Source organism: Lynx canadensis, chromosome A2 (assembly GCF_007474595.2).
Source record: "Lynx canadensis isolate LIC74 chromosome A2, mLynCan4.pri.v2, whole genome shotgun sequence".
NCBI lineage: Eukaryota > Metazoa > Chordata > Mammalia > Carnivora > Felidae > Lynx > Lynx canadensis.
The window spans coordinates 12,390,760-12,406,357 of NC_044304.2; the positions used below are offsets into that span (position 1 = coordinate 12,390,760).

The 15,598-nt window shown below is 50.3% G+C and overlaps 1 protein-coding gene across 4 annotated transcripts in view; it reads left to right on the plus strand.

Annotated features, from left to right (window-relative positions):
* The first annotated feature begins 5,061 nt into the window (after window positions 1-5,061).
* NWD1 (NACHT and WD repeat domain containing 1) overlaps window positions 5,062-15,598 on the plus strand; it is a 70,967-nt gene continuing 60,430 nt past the window's right edge. The window contains exons 1-5 of one of the 4 annotated variants that reach the window (XM_032591547.1): window positions 5,062-5,416; window positions 7,336-7,527; window positions 7,666-7,700; window positions 11,920-12,005; window positions 13,383-13,499. In XM_032591547.1, coding sequence (XP_032447438.1) covers window positions 7,430-7,527; window positions 7,666-7,700; window positions 11,920-12,005; window positions 13,383-13,499 — 336 coding nt within the window. In that variant the 5' untranslated portion in view covers window positions 5,062-5,416; window positions 7,336-7,429. Of the gene's footprint in view, window positions 5,417-6,961; window positions 7,070-7,335; window positions 7,528-7,665; window positions 7,701-11,919; window positions 12,006-13,382; window positions 13,500-15,598 lie in introns of those variants that run through there. The other 3 variants (XM_032591538.1, XM_032591541.1, XM_032591546.1) reach the window with 3 other exon arrangements.

Sequence of the window (15,598 nt, forward strand, 5' to 3'; positions counted from 1 at the left end):
GACTTTGAGCTTCTTAGCCAGGACCTCACTGGCCCTGCTCCAATCGAGGGCAGGAGGAATTAGGAGTTCTACAGACTGCCTGGGACTGCAGGCAAAATTATGTGTACACATCATTTTCTAGGAGGGGGTCCAGAACTGTCATCGAGGATGTTAAAAGTGTGGTCTGCAACCCTTGAGAAACTTACCGAACCAGTGGGTGAAAATGAGGCCAATTGTCGATTTCCATTGGGCAGTTATTCTGAACCCTCCTGTAATTCGAAATACAGATGATAAGGGGACCTGAGTTCAAACACCCACCCAGTTACTGCACACAGCTACTAGCTGTGTGACCAGGGCCTCAGCTTCCACTGTAATAATTTTTTTTTTCCTATTTAAATCCATTTTTTTTTAATTGAGGTAAAATTCACATAACAGAAAAGAAATAACTTTAGGGGCACCTGGCTGGCTCAGTTGGTGGAGTGTGCGATTCTTTAAAAAAATTTTTTAACGTTTATTTATTTATTATTTTTTTAATGTTTATTTATTTTTGAGACAGAGAGAGAGACAGAGCATGAATGGGGGAGGGTCAGAGAGAGAGGGAGACACAGAATCCGAAGCAGGCTCCAGGCTCTGAGCTGTCAGCACAGAGCCCGACGCAGGGCTCGAACCCACGGACTGTGAGATCATGACCTGAGCCGAAGTCGGACGCTCAACCGACTGAGCCACCCAGGCGCCCCACGTTTATTTATTTTTAAGAGACAGGGAGAAACAGAACACAAGCAGGGGAGGGACAGAGAGAAAAGGAGACACAGAATCCGAAGCAGCCTCCAGGCTCCCGACGCGGGGCTTGATCATGACCTGAGCTGAGGTCAGACGCTTAACCGACTTGAGCCACCCAGGCACCCCTCTTTTTTTTTTTTTTTTTTTTTTAATTTTGAGTGCGCGATTCTTGATCTCTGGGTTGTGAGTTCAAGCTCCACGTTGGGTATGGAGATTGCTTACAAAGAAAAATCTTAAAAATAAATAAATAATTGTAAAGTGCACGATTCGGCAGCATTTCATATGTTCACCATGTCGGGCAGCTATCATTTCTATCTAGTTCCAGAACGTGTCCATCACCCCAAACGCTACGCGGCCCTTTGCCACTGGCGTCTTTCACTCAGCGTATAATGTCTTCGAGCTTCTTCCACGCGGTAGCACGTGTCAGTGTTTCCTTCCTTTCTCCGGCAGGGTAACATTTCATTGTGTGGATTTATCACATTTTGTCTATCCGTTTGCCTTTTGAGGGACATTTGGGGTGTCTGCATATTTGGCTATTTTGATTAGCGCTGCTCTGAACCTCCTTGTACAGGATTTGTTTGAACGCCTGCGTTCACTTCCCTTGGGTCTCTACCTAGGAATGGGAATGCCAGATCACATGGTCATTCCGCGTTTAACTTTCCAAGGAAATGCCAAGCTGTTTCCCACAGCTGCTGCATCATTTTACATTCCCACCAGTAGTGCATGAGGGTTCCAACTCTTCCGCAGCCTTGCCAATACTTGTTATTTTCTTTGTTGATTATCGATGACCTAGTCGGTGCGAGGTGGTATCTTGCTGTGGTTTTGATTTACAGATGCATAATATTTTCAAGTAGTATTTTATAAAAACAAAATCCATGCAAAAGATCTGTGCTCGAACAAATCATCAAAATCTTTTTATTTTTTATTTATTTTTTATTTTTTTTATTTTATTTTTTATTTTTTTTTGTAGCACAGGCTCCTTGCTGCCTGTGCAGAACCTGACGAGGGGCTCCAACTCAGAAACTGTGAGACGGTGACCCGAGCCGAAATCAAGAGTCTGACGCTTAACTGACTGAGCCATCCAGGCGCCCCACAAATCATCAAAATCTTAATGAAAATAGGATCCAACCCTGCATTTACATACTCACCTCACTTGCCTCACTATGTTTTAAATTGTGATATTTCAGGGTGCCTGGGTGGCTCAGTCAGTTAAGCAACTGACTTTTTAGCTCAGGTCATGATCTCCCAGTTGGTGAGTTCAAGCCCCACATCCGGCTCTCTGTTGTCAGTCCACAGCCTGCTTTGCACCTTCTGTCTCCTCCTCTCTCTGCACCACCCCCTCTCTTTCTTGCTGTCTCTCAAAAACAAATAAAAATTTGTCTAAAAAGGTAAAACAAAATTGTGAGATTTCATTCATTGTGGATTGTGTTGCCTTGATTTTATTTTTTCGATATTGCTTTAAAATTTTACTTACACTTTTGTCACCATAAAAAATGACAAAATATTATTTATTTCTATTGCTTTTTTTTGTGCCCTCCCCCCAAAACGCCGCACCCCAGACCAGCCAACACGTCTCCCGCTTCCTCCTCTTTCCGTTCTGCCCTGCATTCCAGCGGCTTCTGCCCGTTCCGCGGCAACTCCCGCGCTGACCTCCAGGGGGCGCAGCTTCCCCGCGCGTCCTCAGCCAAGGCATCTCCTTCCAGGCCGAGAGTTTGAGCTGATTTATTAACATCTCCCGGCTCCGTACCTCTTTCTTAAGGTGGGAATGATATCGTTAGGCAAAGAAGGTATGAAAATGCCCTCGCTTATGGCTCAGCCCCTACCCAACACATAATATCCAACACAATTGTAATCATTTTTTTGTTTTTGTTTATTTTCATTTATTCTGAGAGAGACTAAGTGTGAGCAGGGGAGGAGCAGAGAGAGAGGGAGAGAAAGAATCCCAAGCAGCGTCCGCACTCAGTGCAGAGCCCGATGCAGGGCTGGGACTCACCAACTGTGAGACCCCCACTCCAGCCGAAATCAAGAGTCGGCTGCTCAACCAACTTAGCCACCCGGGCACCCCAACGTAATGGTAATTATAACTTTTCCCTAAGAACAGGTATGGAAGAATATGTTACACTTTTACTGCACAGAATTTCAAACCCCAAAGTAGGCAGAATGGTATCATGAACCGAGAGCCCCAGATCCAACTCCTATCACCCCCTGGCCAGCCCCACCCCATCCACCTTTTCATCTGGGATTATTATTTCAAAGTTAATCCCAGTCATTCTAGAAATCTTACTGTTCTATAAAATATTTTATTGCGCATCTCCAAAAAATAAAGACATTCTTTTTTTAAAAACACCTTATACCATGATACCATTAGTTCACTTCAAAAATGTTGCCAAGGGGTGTCTGGGTGGCTCAGTTGGTTAAGCAGCTGACTCTTGGTTCCGGCTCAGGTCATGATCTCCGAGTTCGTGAGTTCAAGCCCCGTGTCGGGCTCTGTGCCGACAGCTCGGAGCCTGGATCCTGCTTTGGTTTCTGTGTCCCGCTTTCTCTCTGCTCCTCCCCCATTCGTGCTCTGTCTCTCTCTCTCTCTCTTTCTGTGTCAAAAATAAATATTGAAAAAAAAATAAAACTGGGGCACCTGGGTGGCTCAGTCGGTTAAGCTTCCGACTTTGGCTCAGGTCATGATCTCATGGTCTGGATCGTGAGTTCGAGCCCCGCATTGGGCTCTGTGCTGACACCCTGCTTTGGATTCTGTGACTCTCTCTCTCTCTGTCCCTTCCCCTTCTTCTCTCTCTCAAAAATAAATACACATTAAAAAATAACGTAAAAAAAATGTTGCCAAGAATTCTTTAAAACCTACAGATTCCAATGTAGCTGACAAACGTTGAGGTTTGAGGCTCGGACCTGTCACTCCCTTGCCAAGGGACCTCGGGCAAATTGTTGAGCTTCTCCGAAGCCTGTTTTCATCCTTGGTAAACCAGGGTAGCGAAATGAAGGTCCCGGTTCCCCGGGGAGAACTGGAGACAGTATGTTATATTAGCACCTGAAGCTAAGAGGTCCTCAAAGTATAATAACATGATGATGGTACCATGAATATAGTAACATGACAGAGCAGTGGTTCTCAACCAGAGGGTGGAGGCGGGGATTCTGGTCCCCAGGGGACACTTGGCAATGTCAGGAGACATTTTCGGCTGTCATGATCGGGAGAGGTTGGTGCCATTTGCGTCTAGTTGGTGGAGGCCAGGGATGCGGCTCAGCACCCCTGTGAGCTTCCCGTGTGAAATCTGAAATCAGCCCCGATACTTGGAGGGGAGGGAGAGACCAAAGAAAAGCCGGCCACTTCAGATGGGTGGGCGGCAGGTTTGATAAGCAAGGGAGCTTTCAAGGCTTGTCTTCAGTGGCCACAGATGAGTTGATCGTCACACCTGCCAGCCAGAATCTTAACATTTATAGAGCGGCCTTAACTGGGTTCAGTCTCGTGCGCAGTCCAGATGGTCCTAACACCACATCACTATCTCAAGGCTGTGTCCTTGGGGAGCATCTCGTGCGGGGAAGGCCAGCGGAGTGAACACTCCAAGGACAGGGGAGGGGGAGCCTCCACTTGCCCAGGTCCAGCTGGTGGGTCAAACCTGCAGTCACGTGTTCCTGATGGCCTCCTCCGACATGCACACCCCCACCACAACAGGTGCTCTGGCCCCCAATATTAGCAGGGCTGAGACTGAGAAACCCTGCTCCAGAGACTTGGATTGCATGAACACTTGCTGGGACATTGACATTGGGCACTTTGGTTTCTGACTCCACCACTTGTTGGGTGAGACTGGAAATAATAGTAATTAATCCCGGCTAACATTTCATGTGCATGCCCTGTGCATGCCCCAGGCATGGTGCTAGGCTCACTGTGTAAGCGAATTTCATTGTTTTACCAACCCTGGAGATTGTTAAGAAAACTTAAGCCCAGAGAGGCCAAGTGGCCCGTGCACAGGGCTTCACCTATCTGGGCCTCGTTTTTTTTTTCATCAGTGGGACAGGATGATAATATCTGCTTCTCGGGCACACTGCCCACGCAAGATGCCAACCAGCTGGCACCTCATGGACCCTTAACAAATGGCCTCTGCTATGATGAGTGTATTAGCCCGGCACACAACGGTTAACCATCAAGTCTGGCTGAGTGCCCAGCTAAGCCAGGGCCCGAGAGCCACACAATTTCTTTCATTATCCCAGTTGCTGGGTGAACTGGCAGGGAGAGACCTGGGAAGTACCTAAGACAAAAGTTACTAAGATTGCCGGGGGCTTGTCTTCCGGGCAGTGCTGCGCCCAGAAAACTCTCTTCTCCAGCCTGCTTCCTCAGAGGATTTTAAATCAGCCCTGCCACCACCAGCAAGAGTGAGAGGGAGGCCAGAGCTCCCGAGGAAAACCAGAATGTAGGCACCGCAAGGTGTCCCTCCTGGGGGAATCCAGGCTTGCTCGATTGCCTGCAGTGACTAATAGAAGTCAAGGAAGATGGACAGTTGTGGATGAGCCCGTTGATGTGACAGTTATTTAGTGAGCACCTGCCGTGTGCCAAGCATTCTGACCTTGGCAGACAAGTCTTTGCACTTATGGAAGGCATGTTCTTATGGAGAGACAAGCAGTAAACAAGCAAGAAGAAACCTATCAGCTGGTGGTGAGTACCATGCAGAGAATTAAAATAGGGCAGTGGCAGGGGCGCCTGGGTGGCTCAGTCGGTTAAGCATCCGACTCCTGCTCTCAGCTTGGGTCATGGTCTCACGGTTGGTGAGTTCGAGCCCCACATCGGGCTCTGCGCTGTCATCACAGAGCCTGCTTGGGATTCTCTCTCCCTCTGTCTCTGCCTCTCCCCTGCTCATGCGCTCTCTCTTTGTCTCCCTCTCAAAATAAATAAATAAACATTTTAAAAAATAGGGTGATGGCATTGGGAGTGACTTAGGGAGGGAGGTCACTGAGCAATGTGATGGTCAGGGAGAGCCTCTCAGGATGTGGCATGTAAGCTGAGGTGTGGGTGGCAAGAAAGGATTCAGATTGGGGAGTTCAGGTGCAGCATGTGCAAAGGCCCTGAGGCTGCAGTAAAGCTGGTTGTCTTAGACCAGGGGTTCTCAACTAAGCATGATTCTGCCCCCAAGTGGACATTGGCAATGTCTGGAGATATTTTTGATTGTCACAGCTTTGGCGGGGGGGGGGGGTGCCACTGCTGGTATCCACTGAGTAGAGGCCAGGATGTTCTCAACATCCTACAATGCACAGGATGGCCCCCACTGCAAAGAATGATCTGGCACCAGATGCCAGTAGTGCTGATGTTGCAAAAGTCTGGGCTCCAGGAATAGAAAGAAAGCCTAGTGTGAGGGTCAAGGTCAAAACCTTCCAATACTCCTGTAGATGTGAGGAGGTGGTAAGTAAGGGCACAAGGCCACATGCTGGGGTGGGGTAGAGTCCAAGGGGCCTATTGGAGACTGAGATAAATGGAGGAAGGAACAGAGATTTGGGGGAGGCAAATTCAAGGTCAGGGGATTGGTGAGGAGGTGATAGGGACAAACCTAGATGGACCCTGGGGTCCAGAGCTGGGGCCTGGGTGAGGTCAGCAGAGTGCAACTAAATCAGAGGGCCTGGGTGGGTCATGGGAAGGTGGCTGGATGGCCAGGCTGGCTCTGAGGGTCCCTGGAGGAGAAGGGACCAGACCAACACTCACTCCCCGACCGGACCCTTCCAGGCTAGTGAAAAAGTTCTTGCTCTGCTCCTCAGTTTTCCTCATTTGTGAAATGGTGACAGTCAATTATGTTATAACATTTTTCAGGTCTGTGCAGGAAAAGTTAATTCAACAGGCCTGGGTTGTCCACATTCTGGACATGAAAGGTTTGGCCCTTGACCGGCTCCCAAGAAGTGGCCTCTAGGCCCTTGGAATGTCTTGCCTGATGGGGGTGTGTTTGTTCATCTGGGGGCCTTGGAATATACCAGAGAGTCTGTGCTAATGATGCGATTTCTGGTGGGGGGCCTTGGGTCACGTGGTGCCAGCTCTGGAGGGGCTCTGGAGGTCAGCCATGTCTGTGTGACCGATGCCCAGTAAAAACCTGGGCACCTAGGCTCAGCTGCACTTCCCAGGCTGGCAACCCTCCGAGCCTGCTGTCACACGTCGTCACCATGAGAGTTAAGCGCCACTGTCACAGCCCTGCTGGGGGCAGACACTGGAGGCCCGAGCCTGGTGTCCCTTGGATGCTGCCCTGCACGCCTCTTTCCTTGGCTGACCTTGATCTGTGTCCTTTCATTGTGCTGCCCCATAACCATGAAAACAGCTTTTCCGAATTCTGTGAGTGCTTCTAGCAAACCCTCACATCTGAGGGTGGTCTCGGGGACCCCTGAAAGGCAGACTTTTCTCCTAAGTGGACAAGGCAGAGAAGGGAAGTTGAGGCAGAGAGGAAAAGATACTGCAAAAGCTCCGGCTGTTTGGTTGAACCGATACCAGAATTTCTGAAACGCCCGTATGTAGAGTGGGGACTGGACGTTCAAGCACCCAAATGCCTTGCTTGCGTCGGGTGCATCACGGGTACGTTGGGCATTCCTTTTGCTTTTCAGGCACATCACGCTTCCTTGTGTGCTATCCCGAGTGGACTGCCTCTCTCTCTTCACCCCAGCTCGCCTTCGAGTAGCTGTCACTCCCACTTCACGGATGGTGCGGCCAGTGTCCCAGGAAAGAGGCCACTTGCTTAACTTTTCCAGGGCAGCGATGGATGGACAAGCATTCCCACCAGACCCATGGACTCCCAGGTATACGTTCCTTCTGCCTGTGGTTTGTTAATATCGAGAGGTGGGTGGGCAGGACTCAGATCACCAGGGTGTTTTCAATAATGAGAAGGTCTTTCCCTGGTCCTAGAGGCCATGTTTTTGGTTAATCTTTCCCCCCAGCTTTATTGACAGATCATCAGCGTGTATAACACCGTGTAAGTTTAAGGTGCCCGACGTGTTGATTTTGATGCACTTGTATCTTGCACGATGGTTACCGCAGTAACGTTAGGTAACACCTCCAGCATGCACATAATTACTGTTTCTTTTTAGTGGTGAGTGCCTTCAAGACCTATGCTGTTGGCAACTTTCAAGTATATAATACAGTATTATTAACTGTAATCACCGTGCTGTGCATTAGATTCCCTAGGTCGGTCTTATTCGTCTTCTAACTGGAAGTTTGTAATCTTTTGACTGACAGCACCCCATTCCCCCCACCCCCTTTCCCTCGTAACCGTCTCTCTGTTTCTGGGAGTTTGGCTTTTTTTAGATTCCACATAGAAGTGAGATCTTACGGCACTTGTCTTTCTCTGTCTGGCTTATTTCACTTAGCACAACGCCCTCAAGGTCTATTCATGTTGTCACAAGTGGTGGGTTTTTTTTTTTTATTATTTCAAAGAGCACATCTCAGTTTGATATGGGCCGGTCCTGAGCTGCCCCTGGAGACGTGCTAGTCTCCCTTCTTATCTGCGAGAGCTGTCTCCACGCCTCCCGCAGGCGAGGAGATCTGGCTAGAGTGGATTTAAAGCTGATTTCTCAGGTTCTCGGCACTGCTGACATTGGGGGAACAGATCATTTTCTCTGGCGGGGGCTGTCGTGTGCATTCTATCTAGGGTGCTGAGCAATGTCCCTCGTCTCTACCCACTGGGCACCAGCAGCCCCCACCTCCCCCCGGCCGTGACAACCAAAATGTCTCCAGGCATTGCAAGTGTCTCCTGAGAAGCAGAATATTCCCCAGTTGAGAACTGCTTGTTTAAGCGGTACACCCAGCGCCCGGACCTCTTTGGAGGGGACAGTGAGCGCAGGATGAGGTGGGGGTTCCACTCAGTGTTTGTCCTTCTGGCCTGACCAGCCAGGACCGGCAGGGCTCCCAGCCCCTGACAGTTTCCCTCTGCACACCTGGGCCCAGGCTCAACTTTCACGGAGCCCCAGGGGACCTAGGTGTTCCAGAGGCTGGCTGGTCCCCAGGTCCCCATGCTGGGCTCCAGGAAACCATAGTTGCTGTGGTGACTGCTGAGCTCTTGGGGTGAGGAACCAGCTGGTTGAGGGGCAAAAGATTCCAGTGCCTGGAGCAGACAACCACATCCAGGGGCCACCGTCTCCCCATTAGTGCTTGCAGACTGAGCAGAGGCGGCTTCAGCTCCCCGGGGGGGCCGGAGGGGACGGGGGGCTGCGGGGCGCTGAGGGGGTGAGACCGATACCCCACTCCAGATGGCCCTGCCCGGCTGTCCTCCCAAGAAGGCCACCTGGCCTCCGGCTTGAGGTCTCTGAATCCCAGGCCCTTCCCTGGGGAAGGGTCATCCAGGCAGACAGGCAGCATGAGCGTGGGTCCCCTCAGCCCGGGCACCCGCCGGCGGCTTCTCCAGGGTCTGGCAGGCCCCCTCCCGGCGCCTCGGTCCAGCAGTGTGGCCGTCTTCATCAGCGCCGCGATCTCAGGTAAAGGGCCGGGAAAGGCTGGGGGGCTAGAGGCAAGCAGGTACTCTTGGGGAGGGGCGAGGTGGCCAGGGCCTGGCTCGAGGGCTCCTCTAGGAGACCTGGATAAGAATGCAGCCTGGCCAGCAGCCCACGTGGGAACCAATGAGAAGGAGCCTCCTAGACCCTCTGTTTCCTCCTCGATAATCCAGGCTGAGACCCTGACTTGACAGGCTTGCTCCGAGTGGCAAATCTTATTGCAACTAACATTTATGATGAAGGTACGATGCGCTATGTGCCAGGCTTCAAAAGCGTAAGAGGGGCGCCTGGGTGGCTCAGTCGGCTAAGCGTCCGACTTCGGCTCCGGTCACGATCTCGCGGTTCGAGGGTTCGAGCCCCGCGTCGGGCTCTGCGCGGACAGCTCAGAGCCTGGAGCCTGCTTTGGAGTCTGTGTCTCCCTCGCTCTCTGCCCCTCCCCCGTGTGCGCTCTGTGTCTCTCTCTCTCTCGAAAATAAACAAGCATTAAAAAAATTAGAAAAAAATTTCAAAGTGTAAGAGCCTTGCCACCGCCCCCAAGACTTGCATGACCCGACTCTCCTCACCTCCCGTCTTGATCTTATATGGCCCTTCCCCACATCCGCATGCTGTAGTCACGCTGGGCTCCAACGGGTCTTGGAACCCTTGAAGCCCCAGGCCAGATAAACCGGAGTCATTTCCGTGCTTATTTAATGGGTGGCTTCCCTAAGCAGAGCCGCGAGCTCTGTGGGGGCAAAGACTACGTAAAGTAGTGTGTTGGCAAATATTTAATAGCCCGTGCCCCCCCAAATCTAAACAAGACAACATGAAATGAAAAGCACCACCGATTTGTGCTGTCCGCCAATTTCCACTGTGTGACTCCTCCCGCCGGGTCAATTTCCAGCCGCCGCCGTGACTTCTCTGAACGCAGAGTCAGGCAGAGATGTGCGGTCATTCGCCGTTCTCTAAGATTTCCCCGATACAAAATCAATAGCCAGGACCAAATGCAAGAACAGAGCTCACAGGCAAATGCCAAAAAATAATTAGGAAGTTCGTTAAGCGCCTGACCCCTGATTTCAGCTCAGGTCATGATCTCAAGGCTCATGCGTTCCAGCCCCTCGTCGGGCTCTGCGCTGAGCGGGTGCAGAGCCTGCTTGGGATTCTCTCTCTCTCTCTCTCTCTCTGCCCCCTCCCCCGCTTGCTCTCTATCTCTCCCTCAAAATAAATAAAAATAAACTTAAAAATTAGGAAGACATGAGTTTTGAGGATTTGCCGTCTCTGCTCTTTCCATCGTAAGTTTAGATCATTGGATTTTTCGTGATGGCTGCGTTAACGACTGGTTTACAAAGATTCCTGGAGATTTTAGCAGTCGCCCCCCACCCCCAGCCAGTAGGACTGCGTCTTCCATGTATGTCTTGCTTGTCACTGTGCCCCAGATGCTTAGCAAGGTTCTAAGCAGAAAGCAACTTCCTAATAAAACCTCCGTGGGCAGATGTAAATGACCCGTGGAAAGGATTAGACAGGCACGGGAAGGGCATGGGGTAGGAGGCAGATCCAAGGCTGACACCCAGGGATTGGGCAACCTCTTCATGCCAGTGGCTTTGGGAGCCCTTCCCTGAACACTCCAATGACCTCCCCCTGACCAGGTGGAGAGGACCAATGTTTCTTCAACATCTGTCTCGCACAAGATGCTTTTACTTGTAAGATTCAATAGCTCGACCAACGCCTACTAAGCACTTGGGTCGAGTGCTAAGAAACCAGCCATGACCAAGATGAGCAGAGGCGCTTGACTTTGGGCAGCTCGCAGCCTTGCAAGGTAGAAGCATCACCCCCGTTTTACAGAGCGGGAAACTGAGGATGGCCTGCCCCTTGGCTTCAGACCGCACAGTGAAGTCAGGGTCACCGAAAGGTCTCAGGGTCCAGGTTTTACCCTCGGTAGGGCTGCCGGAGTCTAGCAAAAGTGAAAAACCAGGACACCAGTGAAATGTGCATTTCAGATACACTGTGAATAATCCTCCAGTGTAGGTATTTCCCAAATAGTGCGTGACATGGGACAGACTTAGGCTAACAGATTACTCGTTGTGTATCTGAAATGCAGATTCGACTGGGTTTATCCCATGTGTACCTGTACCCAAACAGTGCAAGGAACGGGATATACTTGAGCTATTAAGTTTTTCACTGTTTACTGAAGTGCAAATTCAGCTGGGCATCCTGTATTTTATCTGGCGACCCCAGGCTAGGGGGACCAATCATTCTGGTTAGCGGAGACGGAGGGGTTTCCTGGGATGTGGGATTTTTAGCACTAAGACCAGGAAAGTCCCTCTTTGGTTTGCCTCATGTCTATTATTATTTTTTTAATGTTTCTTTATTTATTTTCAGAGAGAGAGACAGAGAGGGAGAGAGAGCGTGAACTGAGGAGGGGCAGAGAGAGATTGGGAGACAGAGAATCCCTCCCAGAGAGGGAGACAGGCTCCGCACTGTCAGCACCCAGAGCCCGACGCAGGGCTTGAACTCACGAACTACGAGATCATGACCTGAGCCAGAACCAAGAGTCGGCCGCGTAACCAACTGAGCCACCCAGGCGCCCCTGCCTCGCGCGTTTTTGTATCTTTTAATTTGCCCCGTGGGGCCCCAGCCTTAGTGGGGGCAAACGAGGCTGAAAGCACAGCCGTGGGGCAAGAAAGGGTCCTGGGTTCCTCCAACTGATGTCCTCTGCGCTCTTCCTTGCAGATATGGACGCCGAGAGAGAAGCCCTACAGAGCACCGCCTACCCCAAAGTTCAGAACTTCTGCCAAAAGCACGGTCTGATGTTCGAGGTAATTGCCCCCTCCCTGCCTCAGTTTCCCCTGCCCTGAAATTAGGGAACAGAGCTGTGCCACCCAGGCTGCCACATAGGACCTTTTGCTCCAGGGAGCTCCATGCTGGTGATGCACCCCGTGGCAATGGAAGTCCTCTAAACAGGCAGGGGGACGGATTGTAGCCACAGGCACCGTGGTTAGAGCAGGAGGTGTGGCAGTGCCCTGGGACCCTGCTCCCTGGGCATGTCCCTTTACTGCCTTTTGTTGTCGGTCTGCCCTGCCCTCCTGGCCCTCCCTGCGCTGGGACAGCTTCAGGGGGAGTCTAAGAGGACCGTGGGGTGTTTGGGGGGCACACGGGAGTGGGCTGGGCCTTTTTCGGAAGCAATAATGGTGTGCCTGCCAGGCACGGTCACCGCAGACCCCAAACAGAGTCCCCTATGACTCTTAGCACCAATCCGGGGGTGGGAACGTTGCTACTCACATGTTACCAACAGAGCGTCTTTGGAGTTGACACTGACTCCTTGCCATTTGTGACAGCGATCCATCACATCAAAGGCCCTCTCGATTATAAGACACACCGTGGTTTATATGTCACTAAGAAAGAAACGGTGCTGGGACTCTGCCTGCCATGGATCATGAGACACAACTCAATGGCAGAGGCTCTAAAAAGGAAAACACACACGCTGAGAACTGATGAAGGGCCTTTCATGTCCAGGCAGGTGCTGTGTGACAAACGCTGTAAACAGCGTCGATGCCGGGGTGGGAGACAGCGGCCCGCAGCGCGGAAGGCTCTTGCCCAAGCCTGGTGGCTGACCCTTTTCCCCCTCTGCATTCAGCCACATTCAACACTAGCGTCCTTTTATCCTCGTGTTCCAGTTCGTTAGGAATTTCTGCGTCTTTCCCTCCGGCCAAAAGAAGTTAGGGAGGGAGGGACATTCTGAGTCCCATTCCCCGCCCCCCCTGCCTCCCTATCGCAGCCTTCTGCTGGCTCGGCTTTGCTACCCGAATTGAACCATTCCCCCCGGCCCCCCTCAGGCAAGCAGGCAAAAGTGGACCTCAAGCGTGCGGTTGCTAGGGAGATCCTGCCAAGTCCTATGTCGGCCAAACTAAATACCCTTCGTTGCAAAGAAAGTTCTGAGAACAAGTGTGGACATGTCCTCATGACTGGCCGGCCATCCTGCCGGATGCCCCCCATCTGGGTCTGTCTGATGTCTTTCTCCTGGTTACACTGGGGTTACGGGCTTCATTCAAGTTCTTTCAATTCGTACATCCCCCTTTGGGGTGAGACTGTCAAAAATTATTGAAAGAAACTTTATGCCTTTGTCAAAGGGAATTGAAAAAAAAAACTCACCCACTCTGCCACCTCCCTGACAAACCCACGCTTGTGATCTCCAGGTTGTCGATCTCAGGTGGGGTATTCGGAACACTGAGGCCACTGAGCACATGACCACAGAACTCTGCTTGGAGGAACTCGACCGGTGTCGGAAAACATCCACAGGGCCGGCTTTTGTTGTGAGTCTCTTGGGAGGGATGGGTTGGTGCTTACTTCTCATTCCAGCACCAGTACGTGGCCCCTGCTCACTAGCCAAACCCATCAGTGGAGGAGAGATGGTATTTCTGCTCTAGTACCCAATTTCCATAGCCTGCCCATGGCAGACATTGCTAATCGATCACAGTACTCATCTTCCACAGAGCTAGCTGGGATGCAGACATTAGCAGCCAAGTGGAAGCAGCAGGTAGGTTGGAGAGCAGAGGGTTGGAGCCCGAAAGAACCTTGGGATTTGCTCTGGACCTTCCCCCAGCTTTCCCAGCTCATGCACTTTTTGCGTGTGGAACCTGGGGATCCTGGAAAACCATACAGAGGATGGAAACCCACAGGATGTCGGGAATTTTTTTCTCCTCTGTGCCTCATGGTGTTGGGAATGGCCTCTGGGGCGCCATCTAGAGCCTGCCTCTGGGAAAACTTCTTCCCATGCCAGGTGGGGTCAATTTTTCCATGTTCCAGGGAATTTTCTCTCTACCCATCCCAACAGCACCCTCTCTGTCACTGAAATAAACCCCAGCTCACGATTAGTGGTTTAGGCTACAATCGGCAAATGTTATTCCACGGTCCTGATTTATCACACCAGCACGTTCCAGATACATTAAATACGACATTTGAGCTCTCAAATCCTAGAGCAGGGGTCGGCCAACTACAGCCTAGGGGGCAAATCCGGCCCATTGCCTGCTTTTGTAAATAAAACTTTATTGGCGCTCAGCCACACTCCTTCATTTGCGTAGCATCCAGGGCCGTTTTCCAGCTACGAACAGAGAGCTGAATACTTGTGACAGAGGCCACCTGGTCTGCAAAGCTGAAAAGATTGACTATCTGACCCTTTACAGAAAAAGTTTGTTGACCTCTGTCCTAAAAGGTAAAGAGGGAAAAAGTCTTGCCCAAGACATCTTAGTCACAAAGAAGCTTTGAACAATTCCAGAAAAATCCTCTGGAACCTCTCCTGAAGATAAAGTAGAATGTAGGAGAGGGTGGTCCCCATTATTAAAGCTGTTTTCTGGGGGCGCCTGGGTGGCTCAGTCAGTTAAGCAGCTGACTCTTGATCTCAGCTCAGGTCTTGATCTCAGGGTTGTGAGTTCAAACCTTACGTTGGGCTCCATGTGAGCCTACTTAAGAAAAATAATTAAATACAATGAAATAAAAACTGTTTTCTAGGGAAATAAAGAGAAATGTATGGGAGCTGCTTGGCTTTAGAATGGCACTGTCTAGGGCGATAACCATGATCCACGTGCCACAAACTTTAAGGTGAAGAAATTAAAATTGGGGCACCTGGGTGCCTCAGTGGGTTAGGCGTCCGACTTCGGCCCCAAGCATGATCTCACAGTTCATGAGTTCGAGTCCCGCGTCAGGTTCTGTGCTGACAGCTCAGAGCCTGGAGCCTGCTTCGGATTCTGTGTCTCCTACTCTCTCTGCCCCTCCCTCTCTCTCTCTCTCTCTCTCTCAAAAATAAATATTCAAAAAAAAAGAAATTAAAATTGAGTTGAATTAAAATTTCAGTCCCTCAGTCCCATTGGCCGCATTGCAGTGACTTAGTAGCCACATGGGGTGGCTGGCCACCATATTGGACAACACAGAGGAGCATACTTCCAACATTGCTGGAGTTTCTAGCGTTGCCTTAGAGATTCGATCTCCCTAAAAGAAACTAAGTAAGACCTGGCCGACACATATGAGAAGCTTTCTTTATTATGTGTTAAGTTTCATGTGGACGGTCCGGCTTGCATTTTCAATCTTTTGCTCTATACCTTTCTTTGTATGTTGGTTCTGCTTTTTTTTTTCTTCTCCTGTTTTATTGAGATATTTTCTGCCATCCAGCATTGTGTAAGTTTCAGACGTACAGCGTTAATGACCTGACTTACACAAATTGTAAAATGATGACCATAAGTTTAATTAATATCCATCATCTTATATAGATACAAAAAAAGAAAAAGAAAAAAATGGTTTATTTATCCTTGTGATGAGAACTTGTAGGATCTACTCTCTTAGCAACTTTCTTTTTTTTCAATTTTTTAAATTAAAAAAAAGTTTTTTTAATGTTTATTTTTGAGAGAGAGAGAGAGAG